Below are 25,303 nucleotides of genomic sequence, written 5' to 3'. Positions count from 1 at the left end.
TTAAGCTCTTACGTACCAGTTTGTCAAAGATATATCATTGCGTTAAGGAGTTATAGGCATTTTACTAAAAGTGGCTCTGCCCCTTTCGAACATTTTGGCGTGCCTTTGTGACAGTGAGACGAAAATTAGACTTTGTTTTTTGATAATTATTGATATTTGATATCTAGAGAATCTTTCAGCATTGGTATGGTTCAGATTGGGTGCAAAACCTAGGACTAGTTCGCAAAAGTAGGTTTTGTAAAAATTCCAAAATACCCGAAAATTTCACCAGGCTCACGATCGAATCTGAGGTGTGCGTTTTGATTCCAACAACATAAGACACTTGAGCCTTCGACTTACGGTTAAGCAGTTATAAGCGATTTCGGACTTTTGATCGCTGTAGCGCCCCGTCAGGCCGATTGGGGTGAGCCTTGGTGACGTTGTCGTGGTGTGAGAACTACCATCCCTCCAAGTTTCAAATCTCTACGACTTTTGCAGTTTGGTCTGCATGATCAGTTTCACGTGGAGATTGCTGATTCGTGACCATTCTAACAATTACAATAGGGTTTGAGCGCTACACGCTTGAACTCCTAATTACTTTTTTTTTTTTGATCAAAATAGACTTTAAAATTAATATGTTAATAATTATAATATTAAAATACTTTTATAACGAAGTGTTACCAAATAGTCTTCTGAAATCATGTATCAATTTAGGAACACCCATTTTTGCTGCTTTTTTACTAATAATTGGGTCTTTGTCAAAAAAAAAAAAAAGAATAAATTTTTTAAAACTAATTTATGACCCTAGACCACAAAATCTGTCTTAAGTCGCTGGGGTATATTTGTAGCAATAGTCAAAAATACATTGTATGGGTCAAAATTATTGATTTTTCTTTTATGCCAAAAATCATTAGGATATTAAGTAAAGATTGTGTTCCATGAAGATATTTTGTAAATTTCCTACCGTAAATATATCGAAACTTATAAGCATTGCTAAGAACTTAATTTGGAAAATTGACACTTATGACATTTTGTGGTCCATGGTCACATTTTGTATTATTATTTATTTAACCAACCCCACTGACATTTTAAGAACTGCAAAAAAAAACCATTAATTTTTACAAAAACCTTGGACCTAATTTAAAACTCCTTCATACATATTTTTATGGAATTTCAGTGGGAGTTAACTAGTAGATAAACAAGGATCAGTTCATTATCTGGTCATCATCTGGTGCACGTTTTACTCCTGCAGTGCATTTAGTTTTTTTTCCTTGGAGTTCGATAGCTTTTGTGTTTGCGTGTTCAGAGGCTCTTTTGAGAATATCTCTGGGTGCCTCTTACTGGAGCTTAAACTGTGCTGCTGACCTGACGCTTGTGGACCCTCACTGCGCCGGGTCAGAGGCCAAGCTAGCCACATCGATTTCCCCCTATGAAGAAGTCTTTAGTCCCACAGCACTTCTCCTGAGGCCCCCCTCACACACACTCCTGTCCACACAGAGCTGCCCGGAGAGCCAATTGTGCCGCACTGGGATCGATCCAGCGAGTGTCCGAGGGGCCTCTTGGTTAAGCGGCTCTCTCTCAGATAACTGACAACTACAAAGCTCTCCTCTTGACAGGCGCTTGTCAATACAAATTTCCACTATTGATAAGTAATTAAAGAAAGGCAGAGCATTCTGCTCCTCACTCCAACATCTGTTAAACAGGACCTGTAAACAAAACCTCTCAAAAGGCTAAATTAACCCCCTCTGTCCTTCTCTAGAGCCCCCCTGTAGTTTTAAACCAATCCAAATCATATTAAAACGCTTTCAGTTAGCTGCAGCTTTAGAAAGTCCATTGAGATAAAAGGTCCAATTCTGCTCATAAAAGCCATTCTATAGTACAAAAGAGCAAAAGTTTCCTCAATCTCAAAATTGAGTTCTACTAGCACGCCAAATACTCAATCAAATTATTGTACAAAACATTTTTTTATATTATTTTCTACAGAATTGGTGCAAACTGCTGTCCCACAACCCAAAAACACATTTAAAAAGCATTTAAGTATTCAAATCTTAGATGTCTACTACAATCCTTCTATTATCTATTGAAACTCACAATAATATTTAAAATGTCAGTAACCTTAATGTATATAAATCATCATTTAGTGGGTACTTGAAATTGGGAGGTGGCTGTCCCGAACAGCCAAACCCTAACCCCTATATTTCAAATTAAAAAGATAAGTTAAATAAAAAATATTTTATTCTTTCTTTGTAAATTGTGAAACTTTATGGGGAGAGGACAAATTTTCCAAAACTTTCTGAAAATGCAATATGAGAATTAACTGCACAATTACTAGAAATGTGACCCTGGACCACAAAACCAGTCATAAGTGTCAATTTTTCGAAATTGAGATTTATACATCATCTTAAAGCTAAATGAATAAGCTTTCCATTGATGTATGGTTTGTTAGGATAGGACAATATTTGTTTGAGATACAACTATTTGAAAATCTAGAATCTGAGGGTGCAAAAAAATCAAAATACTGAGAAAATCGCCTTTAAAGTTGTCCAAATGAAGTTCTTAGCAATGCATATTACTATTCAAAAAATACGTTTTAAAATATTTAGGGTAGGAAATTTACTAAATATCTTCATGGAACATGATCTTTTACTTAATTTCAACCCATACTTTGTATTTTTGGCTATTGCTACAAATCTACCTGTGCTACTTATGACTGACTTTTGTGGTCCAGGGTCACAAATATGTCTTGGTCTGTAGAATGGCCCATATACAGTCTGTAATGATTTTCATTTTGAGGGCTATTTTTTCCTGGGTTAGGAGTTATGTTATTGACATATACCACTACAGTTATATGTGCATATTTGCGTTGTCAGCATCACTGATTCAATAAACACAGCAATCTACTCCATACTTGTAATAATAAAATGTCACCATGAACCACAAAACCAATCAAGGATCTTTTTTTTTTTTAACTGAGATTTATATGTCATCTGAAAGCCTAATAAATAAGATGGAATAAGAACTTTCCATTAACGTATGGTTTATGTGATAGGACAATATTTGGCCGAGATACAACTATTTGAAAATCTAGAATCAGAGGGTGCAAAAAAATCAAAATATTGAGAAAATCACCTTCAAAGTTGTTCAAATGAAGTACTTAGCAATGCATATCACTAATCAAAAATTAAGTTTTAGATATGTTTACGATGGGAAATTTACAAAATATCTTCATGGAACCTAATGATTTTTGGCATAAGAGAAAAATCGATAATTTTGACCCATACAATGTATTGTTGGCTATTGCTACAAATATACCCATGCTACTTAAGACTAGTTTTGTGGTAAAAAATTAAGACATTTTCTATCAATCACTTTCATATGACACTGAACACAGTACTGTGCAAATCTCATGAATATTTAATGAGGCAAGCACTGTTGAGTTTTGCTAAACAACTGCCCATTATGTCCTAAAAGGTCCAATCACACAGAATGCGTTTTTACATTTCACAGCACTGATTTTCCTTTTTTTATATATATATATATATATGTAAACGTGCACTAGATGGACATGTTTGATGTGTTTGTCCTTTGCAGCATCTTGCACATGACAAACTGATATAAACATGAGTTACAATGAGATAAACTTTTTTAAAAACGCAGCTTGAGACCAGTGTTTCCAAGTCCACGGTTTTCCTGCGGATTTGGGCTACTTTAACACTGTTGCCTCGGGTTGTTTTTCATGTCCGCAGGTTGAAACCACTCCAAAAACGTGATATTTAGCTCCTGGAATGTGAATTTTACCATAGAACCCTGCCAAAAAAAAGCATGTATTTCACCCCCCGGAACAGGTTTTTTTACCGGGGGACTCCTCCCGAAACGCAATTGGGCTAGTTGTGGGCTAGTTTTAAGCAGCAGTTGGGTGGGTTTTGTTGTGAAAACCTGGCAACCCTGCTTGAGACCTTGCCTTTTTTTCATTAGAAAGTTCCATTTTTAAAAAACATGAGTTGAGCAGTGGAATGGGAAAAAAATACAAGGTCTAGACACACTTTTTAGAAGTTGAACTTGTTTTAACTTAAAGGGATAGTTTACCCAAAAATGAAAATTCTGCCATTAGTTGTTCACCCTCATGTTGTTCCAAACTTTTAAGAGCTTCGTTTATCTTCGGATAACAAATGAAGATACTTTTGATTAAATCTGAGAGCTTTCTGACCCTGCATAGACAGCAACGCAACCGACACGTTCAAGGCCCAGAAAGGTAGTAAGGACATCATTAAAATAGTCCATGTGATATTAGTGGTTCAGTCATGATATTATGAAGCTACGAGAATACTTTTTGTGCGCAAAGAAAGCAAAATGAACGACTTTTATTTGACTATGTCTTCTCTTCACTGTCAGTTTTTGACACCATTCACCAGAGGACCAAGATGCATGCATGAGATTGAGTAAAATCTGAAGCTATTTTATGGGTTTGAAACTCTGTAATGAGTTAACTCTAGTTTTGCCTGTGTTTTTAATGCTGCTAATCTGTGTCTTTGTAAGTGGATCCACTAGCACACATCCTCTAAACCCCTTAAACTCTACAGACAGGGCCTAAACCTCCAAAGCTGGACTATAGCTGGGCACTAAGACAAATTAATGGGTTTGCATCCAATTACACCTATGTAAATAAACATCTGAATGAGAAAATTCCAGATGCATCCACCACTTTGTGGTCTCTTTAAAGCCGCCGAGTGGGTCGGGGTAAAGCCGAAACGCAATTTTAGTGGGCTGGAGATGAAAACGCAGCTCTCATTACGGCCTGAGCCGGAGTTATGAGGTGGGGATGGTGTGTGTTTGGGGTTTGGAGGGGGCACTGCACCGGGGCGGTGGTTTTCGGGGAGGGGGTCACACACAACCAGCGTCTTTGTGTGGCTCTAATCCTCCCAGCCAACACAGCTTTGGCCAGGTTTCATCATGAAAGTGCCATGAAATAACTACTTTTTTTTCTTAGCAGCAAATCTCCACTAATCCCGCAGGCTGAAGAGACAAAGGCTTCTGGGCTCTGAGCTCCAAGCTTTTAATGGGGTTCAGAGGCTGCTCAGCTAAGGTTCTTCTAAATGACTTATTTTGAGCGGACACTAATACAGCTTGACAGGCAAGAACATCGCAAAGGGAGAAAAAAGCGGAGCCTTGAACACAGGGAGAAAAAGTTCAGTACAATTCCATGATGGTTTGAAAGGTCAGTCAGGTGTGAAAATGTCAGAAATGTGGAAAGTGTTGGTCTAGATGAGCTGCTGCCATTTGACGGAAGCCAAAAAGACTTACAATGATGTAAAGCATAAAATCTCCAAGCTTGGCTTTTCTCCACCAACAAAAATTTTTTTAAACACTTTTTGGCTTTCATCTGAAACCTTTTTCACTTGTTTTCTGCACAAATTGGAATCATTTGGAGACTGATGGAGGCGTTAAAAGTACTGAGATATATATTTATAGTTGTGTATACCGTCAAACCAAAATCAGACACCTTCAAAATTTCTCACATTATCACAGTTTATTTGCTATAGTTTAGAAAAGGAAATTAAATATAACAAGAACTTGAGTTAAACTGTCAGAACAAATCTTGATAATTACAAATGAATTATTGTCAAACCAAAATTCATTCAGACACCTACCAAATTTCTCACATTATCACAGTTTAGTTTAGAAACTCAAGTTAAACTGTGTCAGAACAGAAATCTTGATTATGTCAGATAACTTTGATAGAAATGTATGTAACAAAACATGGTCAGGTCAAAGTGTCAAATGCAATTTTTGGTCCCAAATTTTTATCAGTTTTACTGGTAGTCCACTGTATGAAGATTTTTTTGGGTATGATATGTCGCAGGTTACATTTATTTGCTATCCTCACATACATGAACTATAGTGTCCTTCACCCACTTGTAAAAAATATAAAAAATTATATCTGGTGTCTGAATAATTTTCGATTTGACTGTATTCTAGTTAAATAAATATATATTTAAGTTTAAATACTAAAACAGTATCAAAACTTGTATTGTCTTGTAATAAAATTAAAAGTGTCTGGCTTAGATCATGAGTTAAAGTTCAAAAGTTTAGCTGTTTTTTCCCCAAATTACTTTTTTTTTAGTTTGAATTTTTCTGGATTTCTTTTTTTTTTTCTCAGTTTTTCTAGATTCTGTTTTAATGGTTAAAATTCAAAAAAAAAAAAAAAAAATATATATATATATATATATATATTGATCAAAAAGCATGTCTAATTAATTGAAATCATGAAACAATTTAAAAGCAATTTATTAAAAGTTTAACAAAGATTGCTTTACATTTTTAGCCACAATGAAATGCTTTTTATATTTTTCTCTCAAATTCTTTTTTTTCTTTATTTTAACCAAATTCTCTGTTTTACATGAATTTTCTAGATTCCATTTGAATTGTTTCATTAAATTTTAATAATCGAAAACATCTCTAATTAATTGATTTTATTTAAAAAATGAATTTATTATTATTTCATTTCGTTCCTTTTTCAGAAATACTGTGCCTCGTATTTACATTTTTCTGGTAAATAAATTGAATATTTTTTCCTTAAAAAAAATTATGTTTTCATAATAATTGTATTAGTAGTAGTAGTACTATCATTACATTCAGTAATATATTTCTGTCACAGTTTCTTTTATTTTGACGGGTAGCTAAAAAGACCTTTAAGTTTCTGTTTGTATATGCAATATAGGCCATAGTTTTTCTCAACAAAAAACAAATACTCATGAAGCGACTCTCAGAGCAGTTCTAGAGATTATGTTTATGTGTTCATGTACTCATATGTACATCAACACAAATATATTCATATATGTTTAAAAGTTTGCGGTTGGTGAGATTTTTAATGTCTCGCTTATCAAGGCTGCATTGAAAAATACATATTGATACAATATGTATTCATATTTGTCCTGCTTATAATAATATTCATATTAAAATTCATATTTTTGTCAAAAAAAATATTTTAATTCAGTTTCATAGAGCAGAATCTAAAAAGCAGCATTTATTTGAAATCAAAGTGTAAAATGATGTGTGTATTTATCATTTTAATGTATCCTTCACTCTTAAAAATAAAAGTTCCAAAGGGGTGTTTTTGGAATGATGCTATATAAGAACCATTTTTGGTTCCCCAAAGAACCTTTCAGTGATCAGATCTTAAAAGAACCATTTTGAAGGACGTTTGAAAAATAGAACCTTTTCTGCATCCTAATGGAACCATCAATGTCAATAAATAAAGGACCTTTATTTTTAAGATTGTTGCTGAATAGAAGTATTAATCTTTAAAAAAAAAAAAAAAAGCCTAATGCATTTTTAGTTACTGTGAAACCTATTAAACAGACAAAACTAGAATGAAAGGAAAGTGTTCCTCAAGCTGCACTTGCATTTCATTCCCATTCCCATAATAATCTACATAGTGAAAGACTTGTGTAAAGATATAAAGAGATCTTATTGTGTTAATCTGCTTTTCAAATAAAGACCGGAATTCCATGACTGTCTGAATACAAACAAACAAACCCTTCCAGCAGAAAAATTGAGCCAAATGTGAGGTGAAGGCTGTGTTTGTGTGCCAGTCTCATACCAGTATAGCCCAGCTCCTGTGCCTGCCTGCCTGCTGTCTTGGTTCCTGTGTTGCCCTCTGGGACACACGCACACACACGCACACCGAGGAGTGTGCAACTGCCCTGATACTCGTGGGAAACATAATCTAGCTCTCCACATGCCTCGCCTTCCTGGCCCTGAGCTGCACAGTGTCAGGATTTAGCGGAATTTACATCTCTGAACCTCCTGAGCCGCTCACAGCCGCTCGGCTGCAGTTTTACTGAGGATGATCTGATCTGAGGTGACTGAGGTTTCAGCTGGAGCTAAACTGCTGTTTGAGCTCAATGAGAGAAGGTGTTGAGAGACGTATGATGGGATAATGACAGGGAGTGACACTTCATAACTGTGTTGTTGCATATTTACAACCAGTTTCGATACCACCGGCTGCAATTTGTCTTTCATTTTGAGTATTGTATTTATTTTCAGATGCTAATAGCTTAAATCCTTTTTCTGAGAGGATTTGATCGGAAGGGGAGATTTCTGGTACATTTAGCCCTAAGAAATTACCCTAATAGGCCACTTCCAGAGTGCATTCTCAGGTTGACATTTTCTGGGCAAAATATGGCTCCAGTTAGCAAAACAAACCAGCCAAGCAAACACCCCCCCTTGGAGTTAATACTAACAAAAGCTGGGGAACGGTGAAGAAAGAAGGAAGAGAACAACGGACAATCAAAGGCTGTTATTTTAATCTGCCCAACCCCAGAGATTAGCCGACCACATTGTTTTAATTGTTTTAAAGGGGGGGAGCGCAAGGCCCGCTCATTGAAGGGAGATGCTTTGCCTAAATCTCCCAAGTTCAATAGTTTCAAAAACTTGAGCCCCCAAACCCCCCTTTCTCTCCCTCATCCCACTTAATCCAGGCTAATACCTTTCTTTCTATTGGCTAATGGTTGAAGGAAGCTGAAGTTAATGCCTCTTAAATAGTGGAAACTGAGCTGGAGAGGAGCTAAAGCACAGTCAACGTGGAGCTTTACTGGTCTGCCTTAACTAAAGAAACTTTATTGTAATACTTCTGGGGATTTTAGCAGCTTCTGTGAAACGTTTTCTTGGGATTTTAGTATCATATGAGTAAAAAAATCAGCAGTTGTGCATACTTTACCTCATTCTTTTTGGGTAAATGTCCGTTTTTTGCAAGTGATCATCATTCCACAGTTCACTGGAGGTCGTAAGTAAGTGTTCACTGTCTGTTATTATTTATAGAAAATCTTTAATTAAACATTTAGTTAATTATTATTTTTTTTTTTGGGTCATACTCATATGTTTTATTTTCTCAGCCAGCAGAATGAATTCTGTTTATTTCTGTGGACCAAGAAACGGCCATGGGCCTTTTCCACTGCAACGCGTCAACTCGTTATTTCACGAAGCTCACCAGCAGATGGCGCAGCAGTACCAGCTTCATTCAGCGTCCAGTCCGGCGTCTATGCAGACTTTCACTGTGGCGGAGCGCCTTGCAGGTGAGAAGCAGCTTGAATTTTGAGGCTCAACATATGAGTTAAGTAAAGAGTAAATGTTTAAAATTGTAACTTATGACTTCTCACTTATTTAATTATATTAAATGCTACGCGTAGGTTTTGCATACTTAGGAATTATGTAGGCAACCTATGTCTAATAATTTTATTAGCCTACGTTCCATAGAAATCTCTCTCTCTCTCTCTCTCTCTCTCTCTCTCTCTCTCTCTCTCTCTCTCTCTCTCTCTCTCTCTCTCTCTCTCTCTCTATATATATATATATACTGTATATATATATATATATATATATATATATATATATATATACAACACAATAAACGTTTTTTTAAACAAATATACTTTATTATTCTTTAAGCACTGTGCATATTTTTTTTTCAAAATGGGTCTACACTGGGTCCACCTTTGAAACAGCTTTTTTATTCTCAGTTTAATTACAGTTTAAAATTTAATTTTACATCAATATCATACATTAATTTTCTTAATAAAAAAAATAATTTGCTTATTTGTTTGTAAAAATGGTAAAGCTTTGCTTATTTCCTTTTGTTGTTGTTGTTGTTGTTTGCACAATGTAATGTTAAGCATTATAAAGTGTTAAAAATTTTTTATTCCTTTTTATTGCATTTTAACTGTACACGTGTACATACAAATTTCCATGTACCAGATAAAACATAAACCAACCAACAAATAAACAAACAAAACAAAAGGCTTCTCAGTATTTTACATTAATATACAATATCACTTTTTTTTGTCTTCTATCAAAACATTTATAAAGTGTTAATTTAGTATCACTTAGACACTTATAGTTTTTATTCATTTTAATTAATTTATTAATATTTCACTATTATAGGTTTTATTAATTTTAATTAATTTTTCATTTTCATTTTAGTTAAAATTTTAGTAATTTTGTTATGTTTGTATCATTTTTAATGTCTATATAGCTTTTTATTTATTTGTATAGTTTTAGTTAATTTAGTACATCAAGAGTTTTTGAACAGTAAGATTTTAAAAATTCTCTTCTGCTCACCAAGCCTGCATTTATTTGATCCAAAGTACAGAAAAAATGTGAATTTTTAAAATTATTTTTACTATTTAAAATAACTGCATTCTATTTGAATGTATTTTAAAATGTAATTTATTCCTGTGGTTTCAAAGCTGAATTTTAGCATCATTACTCCAGTCACACGATTCTTCAGAAATCATTCTAATATCTTGATTTGCTGCTCATTTATTATTATTATTATTATTATCATCACCAATATTTAAAACAGTTGAGTACATTTTTTCAAGATTCTTTGATGAATAGAAAGATCCAAAGACCGGCATTTATCTGAAATCAAAAGAGAAATTATATAAATGAATACTTTTATTTAGTTAGGGTGCTTTAAATTGATTAAAGGTGATGATAAAGACATTTATAATGTTACAAAAGATTTGTATTTCAGATACATGCTGTTCTTCTGAACTTTTTATTAATCAAAAATTCTAAAGAATTCTACTCAGCTGTTTTCAACATAATAATAAGAAATATTTTTTAACTGCTAATCGGAGTAATTGAATGATTTTTGAAGGATCATGGGACTGGAGTAATGATGCAAAAAATTCAGCTTTGAAATCACAGGAATAAATTATATTTTAAAATATATTCAAATAGAAAACAGTTATTTTAAACTGTAAAAATATATCAAAATTTTACTGTTTTTGCTGTATTTTGAATCAAATAAATGCAGGATTGGTGAGCAGAAGAGATTTCTTTAAAAAACATTACGAATCTTAGTGTTCAAAAACTTTTGACTGGTAGTGTAGCTATAATAATAAAATAAATGTTTTTTACAATTTATTTCAGTTTTTTTAATATTAGTTTGAGTTTTAGTTATCTTTATGCTGGTATCATGAAATGAATTAAGCAAGTAATAAATATCTCTATCATTTAGAGCTGATCCTTGAGGCACGCTACGGGAACCAGCAAAAGCAGCGGCGCAGTCGGACTGCCTTCAGTGTGTCCCAATTACAAGCGCTCGAAAAGGCCTTTCAGCAAACCCAGTATCCAGATGTGGGCATGAGAGAAAGACTAGCAGTCTGCATTAACCTCCCGGAGGCCCGTATCCAGGTAAGGGCCACAGTAACATCTGTAGTGTCCAACCATCAAAATACTTCTAAATATTAAACTACGTTTAGAATGTAGTATCTAAAATGTGCTCTTAAATTAAAAAAACATGTTTTCCTCAGGTGTGGTTCAAAAACAGACGTGCCAAATTTAGAAAAGGTCAACGCTTCGCTCCCCTTTCCAAAGAAGAAAGCCAAGTGCATCGTCCAGCTACTAAACAACGGAAAGAATTGGTGAAGGATCAGGAGAAAGGCTCTAATTCGAAAACCCAATCCCCTTTTAGAGAAAACAACACTGTTCCTTCCTCGTCGGACTCTGTTCAACTTCATTCCCACCCCAGACTACACTCCTCTGCTGTTCTTCCATTCATTCCTGGAGAACACTACCAACAACCAATGCCTCATGCACTCGGGCTGCTGTCTGCAGGCCTGCCTTTCTCTCCTACATATTTGCCTATAATACAACAGCAGCACAGCACAGCCGTCAATCTTGTGCCATTGGGGAAATGCAACAGTGTCATGCTTCAGTCTAAATCTATGGTTCACCACCACTTGGACGTGTAGCCGTACCAGCAACCTATAAACCCCACTGAGCCAGTTGTCCTCATTAGGATTTGAAGAGGGAACAGGTGTTCCTGTGTTCCTCCCCCCACCACAACATTGTAACTTTTACTCTCAGAATAACATGGAGAAGCAATGAGTTTTAGATCTTTTTCTGTAACTTTCATCAAGTGGTTTTGATTGTATTTGTACAAACTGGCTTATTTTGTAAACTTTCATGCTCCGTTTCGCATAGCTTAGAGCATTGTTGAGAAAACTGTTGTGTTGCACATACATATTTGAGCACTTTGTATATTTTATTGAACAAATGATCATTTTGAATACAAATAAACATGAAAAACATCTAAATCAATAACTTTGTGAGCCTGTATTATGACGCCTGTGATTGCAAAACTTTTGAATTTGAAGATCAGGGTAAATTTAACTTATTTTGTCTTCTAGGGAACATGTAAGTATCTTCTGTAGCTTCTAAAGGGCAGTACTAAATGAAAAAAAAAAATTACATTTAGGCAAAATAAGAAAAAATGTACATATCCTCGTTCTGTTCAAAAGTTTACACCCCTGGCTCTTAATGCATAATGTTTCCTTCTGGAGAATCAGTGAGCTTTTGAACCTTCTGTAATAGTTACATATGAGTCCCTCAGTTGTCCTTGGCGTGAAAAGATGCATCTCAAAATCATACAGTCATTGTTTGAAAGGGTTCAAATACACAAAAATGCTGAAAAACCAAAGAATCTGTCAGACCTGAAGGACTTTTCTGAAGAACATTGGGCAGTTTAACTGTTCAGGACAAACAAGGGACTCATGAACAACTATTACTTAAACAAAAAACAAACACAGCTGTGGATCATTCAGGTAACAACACAGTATTAAGAATCAAGGGGATGTAAACTTTTGCACAGGGTCATTTTTATAAATTCAACCATTATTTTCTATTATTTTTAAACATATTTTATGTAAATGTCTTATGTGAAATATCTTATTTAGGTCAGTACTAAGTAAAAAATAATATGCATTTTGCATGATCCCTCTTATTTTGGTAAAGTAATAAACATTTTGCAGATTCTGCGAGGTGTGTGTAAACTTCTGACTTCAACTATACAGGTCCTTCTCAAAAAATTAGCATATTGTGATAAAGTTCATTATTTTCTGTAATGTACTGATAAACATTAGACTTTCATATATTTTAGATTCATTACACACAACTGAAGTAGTTCAAGCCTTTTATTGTTTTAATATTGATGATTTTGGCATACAGCTCATGAAAACCCAAAATTCCTATCTCAAAAAATTAGCATATTAGCAAGAGGGTAAGACACAGAAAGAAATTTCTGAACGAATAGGCTGTTCCCAGAGTGCTGTATCAAGGCACCTCAGTGGGAAGTCTGTGGGAAGGAAAAAGTGTGGCAGAAAACGCTGCACAACGAGAAGAGGTGACCGGACCCTGAGGAAGATTGTGGAGAAGATTCCAGACCTTGGGGGACCTGCGGAAGCAGTGGACTGAGTCTGGAGTAGAAACATCCAGAGCCACCGTGTACAGGCGTGTGCAGGAAATGGGCTACAGGTGCCGCATTCCCCAGGTCAAGCCACTTTTGAACCAGAAACAGCGGCAGAAGCGCCTGACCTGGGCTACAGAGAAGCAGCACTGGACTGTTGCTCAGTGGTCCAAAGTACTTTTTTCGGATGAAAGCAAATTTTGCATGTCATTCAGAAATTAAGGTGCCAGAGTCTGGAGGAAGACTGGGGAGAGGGAAATGCCAAAATGCCTGAAGTCCAGTGTCAAGTACCCACAGTCAGTGATGGTCTGGGGTGCCATGTCAGCTGCTGGTGTTGGTCCACTGTGTTTTATCAAGGGCAGGGTCAATGCAGCTAGCTATCAGGAGATTTTGGAGCACTTCATGCTTCCATCTGCTGAAAAGCTTTATGGAGATGAAGATTTCATTTTTCAGCACGACCTGGCACCTGCTCACAGTGCCAAAACCACTGGTAAATGGTTTACTGACCATGGTATTACTGTGCTCAATTGGCCTGCCAACTCTCCTGACCTGAACCCCATAGAGAATCTGTGGGATATTGTGAAGAGAAAGTTGAGAGACGCAAGACCCAACACTCTGGATGAGCTTAAGGCCGCTATCGAAGCATCCTGGGCCTCCATAACACCTCAGCAGTGCCACAGGCTGATTGCCTCCATGCCACGCCGCATTGAAGCAGTCATTTCTGCAAAAGGATTCCCGACCAAGTATTGAGTGCATAACTGAACATAATTATTTGAAGGTTGACTTTTTTTGTATTAAAAACACTTTTCTTTTATTGGTCGGATGAAATATGCTAATTTTTTAAGATAGGAATTTTGGGTTTTCATGAGCTGTATGCCAAAATCATCAATATTAAAACAATAAAAGGCTTGAACTACTTCAGTTGTGTGTAATGAATCTAAAATATATGAAAGTCTAATGTTTATCAGTACATTACAGAAAATAATGAACTTTATCACAATATGCTAATTTTTTTGAGAAGGACCTGTATGTCACATCAATGAATAATTGTGCCAAATGTGCAGCATTCTCAGCATTTAAGCAGCATTAAAGCTTACTTTTATTTATTGTATGCACTTGTACATTTTCATTTATAGCTGGTAAGGGTATGATTTATAAATTTTTATATGAATGAAACCCACAGTTACCTATCACCAAATGTGTTTACATACTTATTTGAATATGGTCATATTTTGATTATGAAAGTATCATGTAAAACAGTTTGTCATAACTAGCTTAAGTCAACTGTCCGATAAGCCATAATTCTATGAGAATTCTATAATTTATATAATTCAGAATAAAACTGCTGACATGTTTGTATTAATCAGTATTTTGGCTTTTCTAAACACATTATTCAAAATAATTAAATACAGACAGTAGTAAAAAATCATGCTGAAGAAAAATTTTTGAAAAGAGGATTTACTAAAAACATTTACAAGCAACTTCATTGTGTATATTTGTCTATTTGTCTTCATTCTGAGCTGGGTAGATTACTTATATATTGTAATCTGTTACTGATTTCAAATTACATGATAAAAATAGTAACATAATCTATTACATTACATATTTTAGGTTAAGTAATTAGACTACTTTTTGATTACTTTTAGATTACTTTTGACCTAACTAGCGTATCACATTGATTTAAATAGGACAATATTGTACCATACTGGCAAAAAATACAAAAAGTAAATATAAAAAAAATATATATTTCATTTGTTGTAATTAACAACATGAAGTGCATTAAACATTATATTACATCAAGGTTTCCCAAACTAGGGTTTGTAAAGGAACTGCAAGGGGTTTATGAGTTTAATGAAAAACTATTAAATAATTAAATCATATGTTAAGTTAAAATAAATTATTTTAAAATCAATCTAAATACTAAAAAAAATAATATTTTATTTGTTTAATTGCATGTCATGTGACCATAACCAACGTCAGAGAACCAATAAACATTCAAATGTGATACTTAAGTATTAAAATATTTATTTTAAAATCTCAGGGGTAAATATATTAGATAAAAGAGAATCAGATGACAAAAGAAGTTTGAGAATTTGTGCATTTTAATGTGTTTGAAAGACAAAAGCATTCTAAAGACATAGAAATGCATGGTTAAATAACCCACAGAGTGATCATTAAAATAATGATGCAATGCTGAAATGATTTTTGTAAATAAGTGGTCAAATGCTGTGTCACCACCTGAATAATGACTGATCTTTGTGTGAATGCACACAACACTTGAAGACTTCCTGAATGTACAGTATATAAGCAGTTGCTATTGTGTAAATAGTATGCAATCATGTAATTCATAAACAATAACTGTACTCTGATTACGAGTAAATTACAATGTAATCAAATTACATGTACTTAAATTTTGGAATCTGATTATGTAATCCAGATTACAATCAGTCACTACCCAGCTCTGGCTATACAAGGCTATTGTAGGGACATAAATGAGAATTAATAGGTTGAATAATTTTATGAAATTATTTCTATAGTTTATACAGAATATGTTTATTCAGGCTACATCTTGTAAAACAAAAACATCTTATAAAACTATTTTTTAATTATTTAAAAATATCAGATATATTTAACTTTTTTTGTTCAGAATTTTCAATGTTTACAAAATTGATCTTTCTCTCTCTAACATACACTGCTGCTCAAAAGTATGGGATCAGTGAGATTTTTAATGGTTTTTAAAGACATTTCTTGTGCTCATCAAGGTTGAATTTATTTGATCAAAAATACAGAAAAACTGTAATATTGTGAAATATTATTTCAATTTAAAATAACTGTTTTCTATGTGAATATACTTTAAATGTAATTCATACCTGTGATACAAAGCTAGATTTTCAGCATTGTTACTCCAGTCTTCAGTGTCGCATGATCCTTCAGAAATTCTAATATGCTGATTTATTATCAAAGTTAAAAACAGTTGTGCTGCTTAATATTTTTTTGGAACATGTGATATTTTTTCTGAAGGTTAAAAAGAGCAGCATTTGTTTCAAATAGAAAGGTTTTCTAACAATATACACCACTGTTTAAAAGTTTGGGGTCAGTAAATTTTTATTCTTTCCTTTTTTTAAAGAAATTAATACTTTTATTCACCAAGGTGTGTTAAATGAATAAAAAAGTATATTAGATTGTGAATAAATGCTGTTCTTTTTAACTTGTTATTTATCAAAAAATCCTGAAAAAACAATCACAGGTTCCAAAAAACAATAGTTTCCAACATTGATAATTCTAATAATAAATCAGCATAAGACTGGAGTAACAGCTGATGAAATTTCAGCTTTGCATCACAGGAATAAATTATATTATATTAGTATATTAAAATAAAAAACATTATTTTATTTTATAATAACATTTTGCAATATTATTTTTTTTCTGTATTTTTGATCAAATAATTGCAGCCTTAATGAGCATAAGAGACTTCTTAAAAATATATTACAAGTCTTTTACTTTTGAGCGGCAGTGTATTAAAAAATCGGTCTATTATCCAGTTCAGAAAAAAGGAATTTATATTTTTGACAATGGACAAACCTAATCTCTTCTTTACAGCCTTGTCATCTCCAGCTTTTCCATAAAGGTTCAAGGAAACACCCTAAACACATTTACGCATCCTCGTTCAAATTAAACGAGTCCTGGTAAATTCTTTCTTTAAGCATGACTCCAGTATTTCCAGTAAAGATCTCCTCAACTGTTGATCCAGGCAAAACATTTGAGTTTTTCCTCCATGTGGGGACGGTAGGGAGCTTCAGTTGCGTCCGATAGCACAGCCGCATATTCACCAACCCATCTACGCACTTTTGAGAACGTATCCACAGCAATGGGAGTGTCGGGTGACGCCGGAGCTTCGCTCACCGAAACGGTAGGCTTAAAGAAGACAACAGCGAAGCCGGGCTAGTCTTTAGTGGGAAATTAAATCACTTTTCAGCGCATAAATAAAGGACCATGTCGCGGCGCACTACATAGGGAACTCGCACGCAGGTAAAAACATCTTTATGTCTCCTAATGAAAAACATACCTATCCTCGTTTTAATCGAAAGACTGAAAGGTTCGCTGCTAAACGTTAGCCTAGCCGGTGGGTTGCTAAGCTAGTTCATTTGTGGAGGATTATTGTCATGTTTGTCTAACAAGGCTCGGAGTTGTTTAGCTGGTTTGTCGGTATTTCCTTCCCTTTTCGGAAATGAGAGGGACTATATTTAGCTTTAGATGTAAAACAAAATACATTTCGACGTGTATTTTCTTCATATTTGACGGCTCAGCTAGACAGCCACTCATTTTAAAGACGTTTTTAAGCGACTAGCCAAGAAGACGACTCAAAGAAAATAGTCTAAATGCGTTTAAAGACATATTTAACCTTATAGACGTGGTTGAGTATGTATTTAAATTATGTATTTGCTAGGACAACATAGGAAGCTTTCTAGGGTTGACACTTCATTATGAAATAAAACATTTATGGACGGATGAGATACAGTTTCACTGCCAGAACTGGTAACGTTATATAAATATATTTTGACATTTCAGACGTTTATTTGGAAATCTCTTACGTCAAGGGCGTCATCGGCAATTTAACCATCTGTGTAATTGAAAACATTAAGTTATTACGAGTAAGTGACGTTTATTGTGGCTTAATTTTTGACAGATATTATAAACTATGATTTACATTTGTGTCTAGTTCTTAGTCAGGTGTCAGATATCAAACAAGAGGACTGTTAAACTGTATCTCACAGTTTAGCCTCACATAGAGGCTAAACAAATTAGTATGGAAAATCACACTGTGCTTAAGGAAATAAATGCCCAGGCAGCTCTCTTTCTTGCTCTTTGTCTCTCAAGCCCAAATCAACAGCACACAAGGCCTTATAGATCAACACAGAAGCAGTTTTATGGCACCAGCTTCTCTCTTTTGCTCAGCTGAGAAGTAGAAGTATGTCTTGGTTTTTACACGGCCTCTAACACTTGCGTATTTCCTGTTTGAAAACACAAAGTTGAACTGTGCTGTCTAAGCTATGCTGAAACCCAGTTTCTTTTTGCTTTGAAATAAGTCGTAAATGGGTTGTTAGCTGGTTTATCTGCTCTTCTTTTAGGCAGAGTGACTCAAAACAGCTGTGAGCACTAACTTGGCATCCACTATTAGTCAGACAGTGTTAATTCCAGATTATATGGTATTATGGTCATCGTTTTGGCTTTATCTGATGCACTTTTGCATCAGGTGTTTTTATGACGATGTTCTTGTGTTATCTATTTGATTCATCCCTTAATCTGTTATGCATCTTTCTCTAAATCTGAATCTGAAGCTAGAGTCAGTATCAGCAATACATAACGTCATTCAAGCGTTCAAACGTCACTCTTCGATAAGATGTTTCTGATCTAAGTAGTAGATGGAAACATAATCAGTACTTGTACACTAGTTCTTGTCCACAGATGTTGTAATTACTTCTAATTCCTTTTTGACTGTTGCCTTGTGGCATGGTTTTCCATTTCATCCTTGTAATCAGCATTTTTTATGTACCAACAAACCGTCGGAAGACTCGACAGACTGCCAATCCTGATGAAACTGTCGCTTGAGGTTATTCATTTTCAGGCTATAGATTAAGATCATTATGGTGCTTGTTAAATGCCTTATGTAATCCTATGTTTATTATTCACCTTTGTGTAGCTTCTACGTTGTGCAATTAAGATTAAGTGTTTGTTTTAATGATTGATTTTTTTAAGAATTAATGTACAGTTGAAGTCAAAAGTTTACATACAATGTTAAATGTTTTACCAAAATAAGAGGGATCATACAAAATGCACGTTTTTTTTATTCACTACTGTCCTGAATGAGATATTTCACGTAAAAGATTTTTACAGATAGTCCACAAGAGAAAATAATAATTGAATTTATAAAAAGTTTACATACACTTGATTCTTAATACTGTGTTACCTGAATGATCCACAGCTGTATTTTTTTTGTATTTAGTGATAGTTGTTCATGAGTCCCTTGTTTGTCCTGGTATATTCTTTGGTTTTTCAGAATTTTTGTGTTTTTGAACCTATTCCATCAACAACTGAGGGATTCATTTGCAACTATTACAGAAGGTTCAAACACTCACTGGTGCTCCAGAATCCAGAAGGAAACACAATGCATTAAGTAACAGGGGTGTAAACTTTTGAACAGAATGAGGATGTGTAATTTTTTCTTATTTTGCCTAAATACCCTTTTTTTTAAATTTAGTACTGCCCTTCAGAAACTACAGAACACGTTACATGTTCCCCAGAAGAGAAAATAAATCACATTTACCCTGATCTTCAAATTCAGGAAGTTTTCACCCCCTGGCTCTTAATGCATTTTTTTTCTTTCTGAAGCATCAGTGAGCATTTAAACCTTCTGTAATAGTTGCATATGAGTCCCTCAGTTGTTCTTAGTCTGTAAAGATGGATCTCAGAATCATACAGTTATTGTTGGAAAGGGTTCAAATACACACAAATGCTGAAAAACCAAAGAATTTGTGGGACCTGAAGGATTTTTCTGAAGAACAGCGGGCAGTTTAACTATTCAGGACAAACAAGGGACACATAAACGACTATCACTAAACAAAAAAAGATTTAGATGACAACTGAGTATTAAGAATCAAGTGTATGTAAACTTTTGAACAGTCATTTTTATAAATTCAACTATTATTTTCTTTTGTGGACTGTATGTAAATGACTCGTGTGAAATATCTCATTTAGATCAGTACTAAATAAAAAATAACATGCATTTTGCATGATCCCTCTTGTGTTGGTTCTGCAAGGTGTATGTAAACTTTTGGCTTTTCAACTGTATATTCATTCTCTTTCCTAAAGGACTGTCCAGCACTCCCTGTTATAAAAGCTAAGCTGACATGATTGGTGATGCATTTATTTAGCTGAATGTCAGGGCATCATTTTTCATAATTCTTTTCGCACAGGCTAAAGTATTATAATTTCCTCGGACTAGAAAAATGAGCCGTGCATTAATAATCTAATGCATTGGAGCTCTGACGCATTTGTCACTTGCTGAACAAACACAGCCTTGGATGTTTAAATTAAATAGTGAAAATCCCCCCCCATAAAGTGTCAAAGATGTTTTTCTGCCGAGCTGATTGTATATTGCTCATCAGCTCTGGTCCGGTATCCTTTTACAGCCAGTCAGGCTGCCATTGATCGTTTTAAGTGCATTTTCTGAAGGAAAGCGCGGCCGTCTTTCCAATAGTTCTTGCATTACCTGCTCCGACTTTCTTTTCCATTTACATTAACAGCAGTGCTGACCCTGGATGGAAGAGGGGGGTTGGTGTGCAACAGAGATCTCTGACCTTCTACGCCGTTTCCCCTCTCCATTATCAACCGCACAGGTGTCGTCAAAGTTCCTGTTGGAATTGGAAACTGATACGGGCACTGTTAGGCTTGTAATTCTCAACCAGTCTGTTCTCCACACTTTGAAAAAATCTCATGACTTGGAGGCAGACCAGCGAAATCTGTTGGTGTAGAGTCATAAATGGGCTCCTATTGCTTAGAATGGCAAAACTGACTGTGTGATTGTTTTTTTCTTTGTTTTCTTTTCTAAAGTAACATCCATTTGTGTCTTTTCATCCACTGAGGATGCATTCCCATCATGTCTAGCATGCAGTGCTTTGTCTCTTGCTATTATTGATTAGGTTTATTAGACCTTGAGGTAACCTGAAAATGGATTCAATGAGCATTGAGGGCTAGGGTTAGTGTCTGATTTAGGATATCCCAGCATGCCTCTGTCTAACATCATGAGTATGTATATTTCATTGTAGTGGAGGACTAAAAATGCATGGAAAAGTTCAGAATTTCTATTACATTAAACTGTATACATGCAGTCAAACCAAAAATTATTCAGACACCAGATATATTTTTTTTACTAGTGGGTGCGGGACACTATAGTTCATTTATGCAAGTGACGATAGCAAAGATAAAGTAAACTGTGACATTATACCCCAAAATTCTTCATACAGTGGACTACCAGTAAAAATAATGATAAATTTTGGACCAAAATTATTCAGACACTTTAACCTGACCTGGTTTGCATAAGTGTTTTTTCTTAAATTGCTAATGCAACCTTTTTACACCACAGACTGAACAAAATGAAGCATTGCTTTGTATTTGGTCAACAAAGTATTGATAGTTGTGTAAATATTGCCATACAGTTGTCAGAATTTTTGGTTGATTGTAATCCATTACATACCTTTCTATCAACATATGACATTATCAAGATGAATTTGTTCTTGTCATATTTTATTACCATTTTCTAAACTAGAGCATAAACTATGATAATGTGAGAAATGTTGAGGCTGTCTGAATACATTTTGGTTTGACTGTATATTATTATTTTTGCTATGTATGAATATAGCCTTTGATGCTGACATGGCAATAAAAAATAACTAAAGTAATTAACTATTAACTTAATGCATGGTTATACAGGATTCGTGTCTGTACTTTAGCGTATCCCCTGATTCCTCTGTCCATCATATGTTGCATGTTTATTCATTGGTAGTAAAGGACTCACTTCAAAAATTGATGGAAAAGTAAAAAAATTCTAACAAATATTAAACTAAGATTTTGTGTTGTTCTTCTTGAATTGTTGTAAAAAATAATTATATACTGTATTTATTTATTTCCCTTTAGGGCCCTATGAAATCTGTTTTATTTTTTTTACTAAATTCCGTTTTAATTTAATACCATTCTGTTTTAATTTTCTGGATTCAACTTTTTCTGTTTTAATTTTTCTGGATTTTGTTTTAATGGTTAAAAAAATATTACTCAAAAAGCATGTCTAATTAATTGAAATAATGAAACCTACACAATTTAAAAACAGTTTATTAAAATGTTTAACACAAAATACATTTTTAAAGCCCCATGAAATATGTTTAATTCAATTTCTTCTCAAATTCAGTTTTATTTATTTTTACCAAAGTCTGTGTTTTCTATTCATTTTCTTGATTCCATTTTAGTGGTTCCAATAATTTTTTTTTTCTGATTAACTGATTTAAAAAAAAATTATTTATTTATTTTTTCATAAATACTGTGTTGTGTATTCGCATTTGGTAAATAAATTCTGCTAAATATTCCTTAAAAATAATGTTTTAAAACTAATAACTGTCATTAGGCCTACATTAAGTACTTTATTTCTGTCACAGTTTCTTTAAATTAAACAATTTAATTTTGACAGGTTGATGTGAAGACCTTAAAGTTTCTGTTTGTATATGATATGACGATAGTTTTTCTCAAAAGAAACTGTAAAATGCTCATGAAGCGACTCTCAAACAGTAAAATGTTCATGAAGTGACTCTCAAAGCAGTTCTAGAGACAATGTTCATCTGTTCATGTACTTATATATTGAGGCAGCAGTGACTGAAAACACAGCGAGCGCCATGCACGCTTCAGTGTATGTGTAGTAAACGGGTCTGCGCCATTCATTCACAGAGACGCAGAACATGTAGGATTCATATTTAAATAGACTTTTTGCGGCTTAATATCCACCGACACTAGTCCATATTGTGTTTTGATTTAAGTTAACTGATTTTTTTTAAATCCAAAATTTGGCAAATTCCATGTTATACATTAAATTCCTTTTTTGTGACTGGATTTTGTCCACGTTTTCCACATTGCAGAAGACATAGGGCACTATAAATAAGGCTTTTAATGCTGATATTGCTTATAAAGTAAATCAAAATGCATTGAGGGCTAGGGTTAGTGTCTGTGCTTTAGGATATCCCAGCATGCCTCTGTCTAACATCATGAGTATGTATATTTTATTGTAGTGGAGGACTGAAAATGCATGGAAAAGTTCAGAATTTCTATTACATTAAGCTGTATATATGCAGTCAAACCAAAATTTATGTAAGTGAGCATAGCAAAAATAAACTGTGATATATTATACCCCAAAATTCTTCATAGAGTGGACTACCAGTAAAATTGATAAAAATTTTGGACCAAAATTATTCAGACACTTTAACCTGACCTGTTTTGCATAAGTGTTTTTTCTTAAATTGCTAATGCAACCTTTTTACACCACAGACTGAACAAAATGAAGCATTGCTTTGTAATTGGTCAACAAAGTATTGATAGTTGTGTAAATATTAATAATATAAATAATATAATTTTTGGTTGATTGTAATCCCATTACATACCTTTCTATCAACATATGACATTATCAAGATGAATTTGTTCTTGTCATATTTTATTACCATTTTCTAAACTATAGCAAATAAACTGTGATAATGTGAGAAATGTTAAGGCTTTTATACATTAAATTCCTTTTTTGTGACTGGATTTTGTCTGCGTTTTCCACATTGCAGAAGTTATAGGGCCCTATAAATAAGGCTTTTAATGCTGATATTGCTTATAAAGTAAATCAAAATGCATTGTCATTCAAATGTATTATTTAGTGAGAGATATACATGAACGTGAAATCTTTCGCTGGTCTGGCTCTTTTTGGTTTAATGATTGGTATATCAAGAAGGTGCATGATCGATTTATTGATACTAACTAGTATTCTACTTCTCTTTTCATTGTCTTTCAGGTATCCAGAGAAGGACGGACTATACTTCTCACACCTGTTAATGCTGATTCTGTCTGAGTCTGCTTACAGCAGTGCTAGAATATGAAGAATGTTCACAGTAATAGCCAAGACTGACTTCAACAAAACCATGAGGAGCACAAGGGGACATTCACTTGTTTGGTTCCACTAGCAGGAATTGTGTATGTCAGTGTCGAGGAGCATTTGTGGGTGGATGTGTGAGTGCGTGCGTGTGCGTCTGTATGTGTGCGTATGCTAGCATAACCTGCCTGCTTCAGGCAGTGACATGCTACTCTGAGGGCAACCGTACAGTAAAGGAGTCCCATTCACCGAAGGATTAATGCAAGGACGACGCTTTCGGTGACACCACCACGTCTGCAGAAGACATCGGTTTCTGCTCTTCAAAAATCACCAGTATATAGATACTTTTAAACCCCGTCACCCGTTTTGTCTTTTCGCCACCATCCCCACACGTTTCTTGGGGGGTTGTTTTGAAACTTCTCTGTTTTGCATGGCAGGGGAGTAACCGTGGAGAGGCCAGGGTATCACAAGCTTATGGATTTTGAGAAGAGAGGTGGAAAGGGAGAGACCGAGGAAGGAAAAAGGATGTCAAAAACAGCAAGTAGTAGGACTGGACATGGGGGCCGGGGAACGGGGAACAACTCTGGGGTCCTTATGGTTGGTCCCAACTTCAGGGTTGGGAAGAAGATCGGCTGTGGAAACTTCGGTGAGCTGCGGCTAGGCAAGAACCTCTACACAAATGAATATGTGGCCATCAAACTGGTGAGTGCTCTTGTGCAAAGATGATTACTGAAAATCTCCCATCTTCCCATGTTTATGTGAATGATTTTTATTCATTTTATAGGTTCATGCAACTTCGGAATACATTTTAATGATGATTCTTTACTAGGCTTTCTTTACGAGTTTTGCCTCTAGATATTCATTTTTACAGTTCATATAACTCCATTATTACAATGGGTAGACCCTGTATTAAAATTTTAGGCAATATTGCTGTCCACAGGAACAAGTTACCTTCAGTGTAGCTAGTGTAACTTCAGAAACAGATTTGGGTAATTGCTAATAAGGAAAGCACACAGACGCTCCCTGTTTTAGAAAATGCTGTAAATCATTATGACTGTTTGTTAACGTTTCCTCGATTTTTTTTATTTCCTCTTAATGAGCGAACAAGACGTTAATTGATGGGTGGCATTATGGAGTTTTCATTTGTGAGAAAGATGATACCAATTATTTTTTACGTTTTGTTAACCTTGGCTGGTTGTCAGTGTAAGGTAGAAAGTCTTTCCTCCATGCAGAGTGAAATGGAAGTTGATCTGACATTTTTGGCTATTTTTGCACCACTATGATTAATATAAATGAGTTTAAAGGGATAGGTCACCAAAACATGTATATTCTGTCATTAATTACTTACCCTCTTGTCTTTCCAAACCTGTAAGACCTTCGTTCACCTTCGGAACAAAAATTAAGGT

At 34.6% G+C, this 25,303-nt stretch overlaps 2 protein-coding genes across 4 annotated transcripts in view; both read left to right on the top strand.

Moving 5' to 3' along the window:
- Positions 1–8,573: 8,573 nt before the first annotated feature.
- Positions 8,574–12,048, top strand: dmbx2 (diencephalon/mesencephalon homeobox 2). Its single transcript, XM_073818551.1, has 4 exons — positions 8,574–8,768; positions 8,874–9,053; positions 11,000–11,175; positions 11,295–12,048. The coding sequence occupies exons 2-4, from the start codon at positions 8,882–8,884 to the stop codon at positions 11,733–11,735; spliced, it is 789 nt and encodes a 262-aa protein (XP_073674652.1). The 5' UTR covers positions 8,574–8,768; positions 8,874–8,881; the 3' UTR covers positions 11,736–12,048.
- Positions 12,049–17,121: 5,073 nt separating this feature from the next.
- Positions 17,122–25,303, top strand: part of csnk1g2b (casein kinase 1, gamma 2b) — a 45,126-nt gene continuing 36,944 nt past the window's right edge. For 2 of the 3 annotated variants that reach the window (XM_073818868.1, XM_073818866.1), the window contains exons 1-2: positions 17,122–17,257; positions 23,820–24,599. In XM_073818868.1, coding sequence (XP_073674969.1) covers positions 24,372–24,599 — 228 coding nt within the window. In that variant the 5' untranslated portion in view covers positions 17,122–17,257; positions 23,820–24,371. The remainder of the gene's footprint in view (positions 17,258–23,819; positions 24,600–25,303) is intronic. The other variant, XM_073818867.1, reaches the window with a different exon arrangement.

This window comes from Garra rufa, chromosome 15 (genome assembly GCF_049309525.1).
Source record: "Garra rufa chromosome 15, GarRuf1.0, whole genome shotgun sequence".
NCBI lineage: Eukaryota > Metazoa > Chordata > Actinopteri > Cypriniformes > Cyprinidae > Garra > Garra rufa.
Note: the sequence above shows the minus strand (reverse complement) of the source record. Positions and strands in the feature narration are given on the sequence as shown.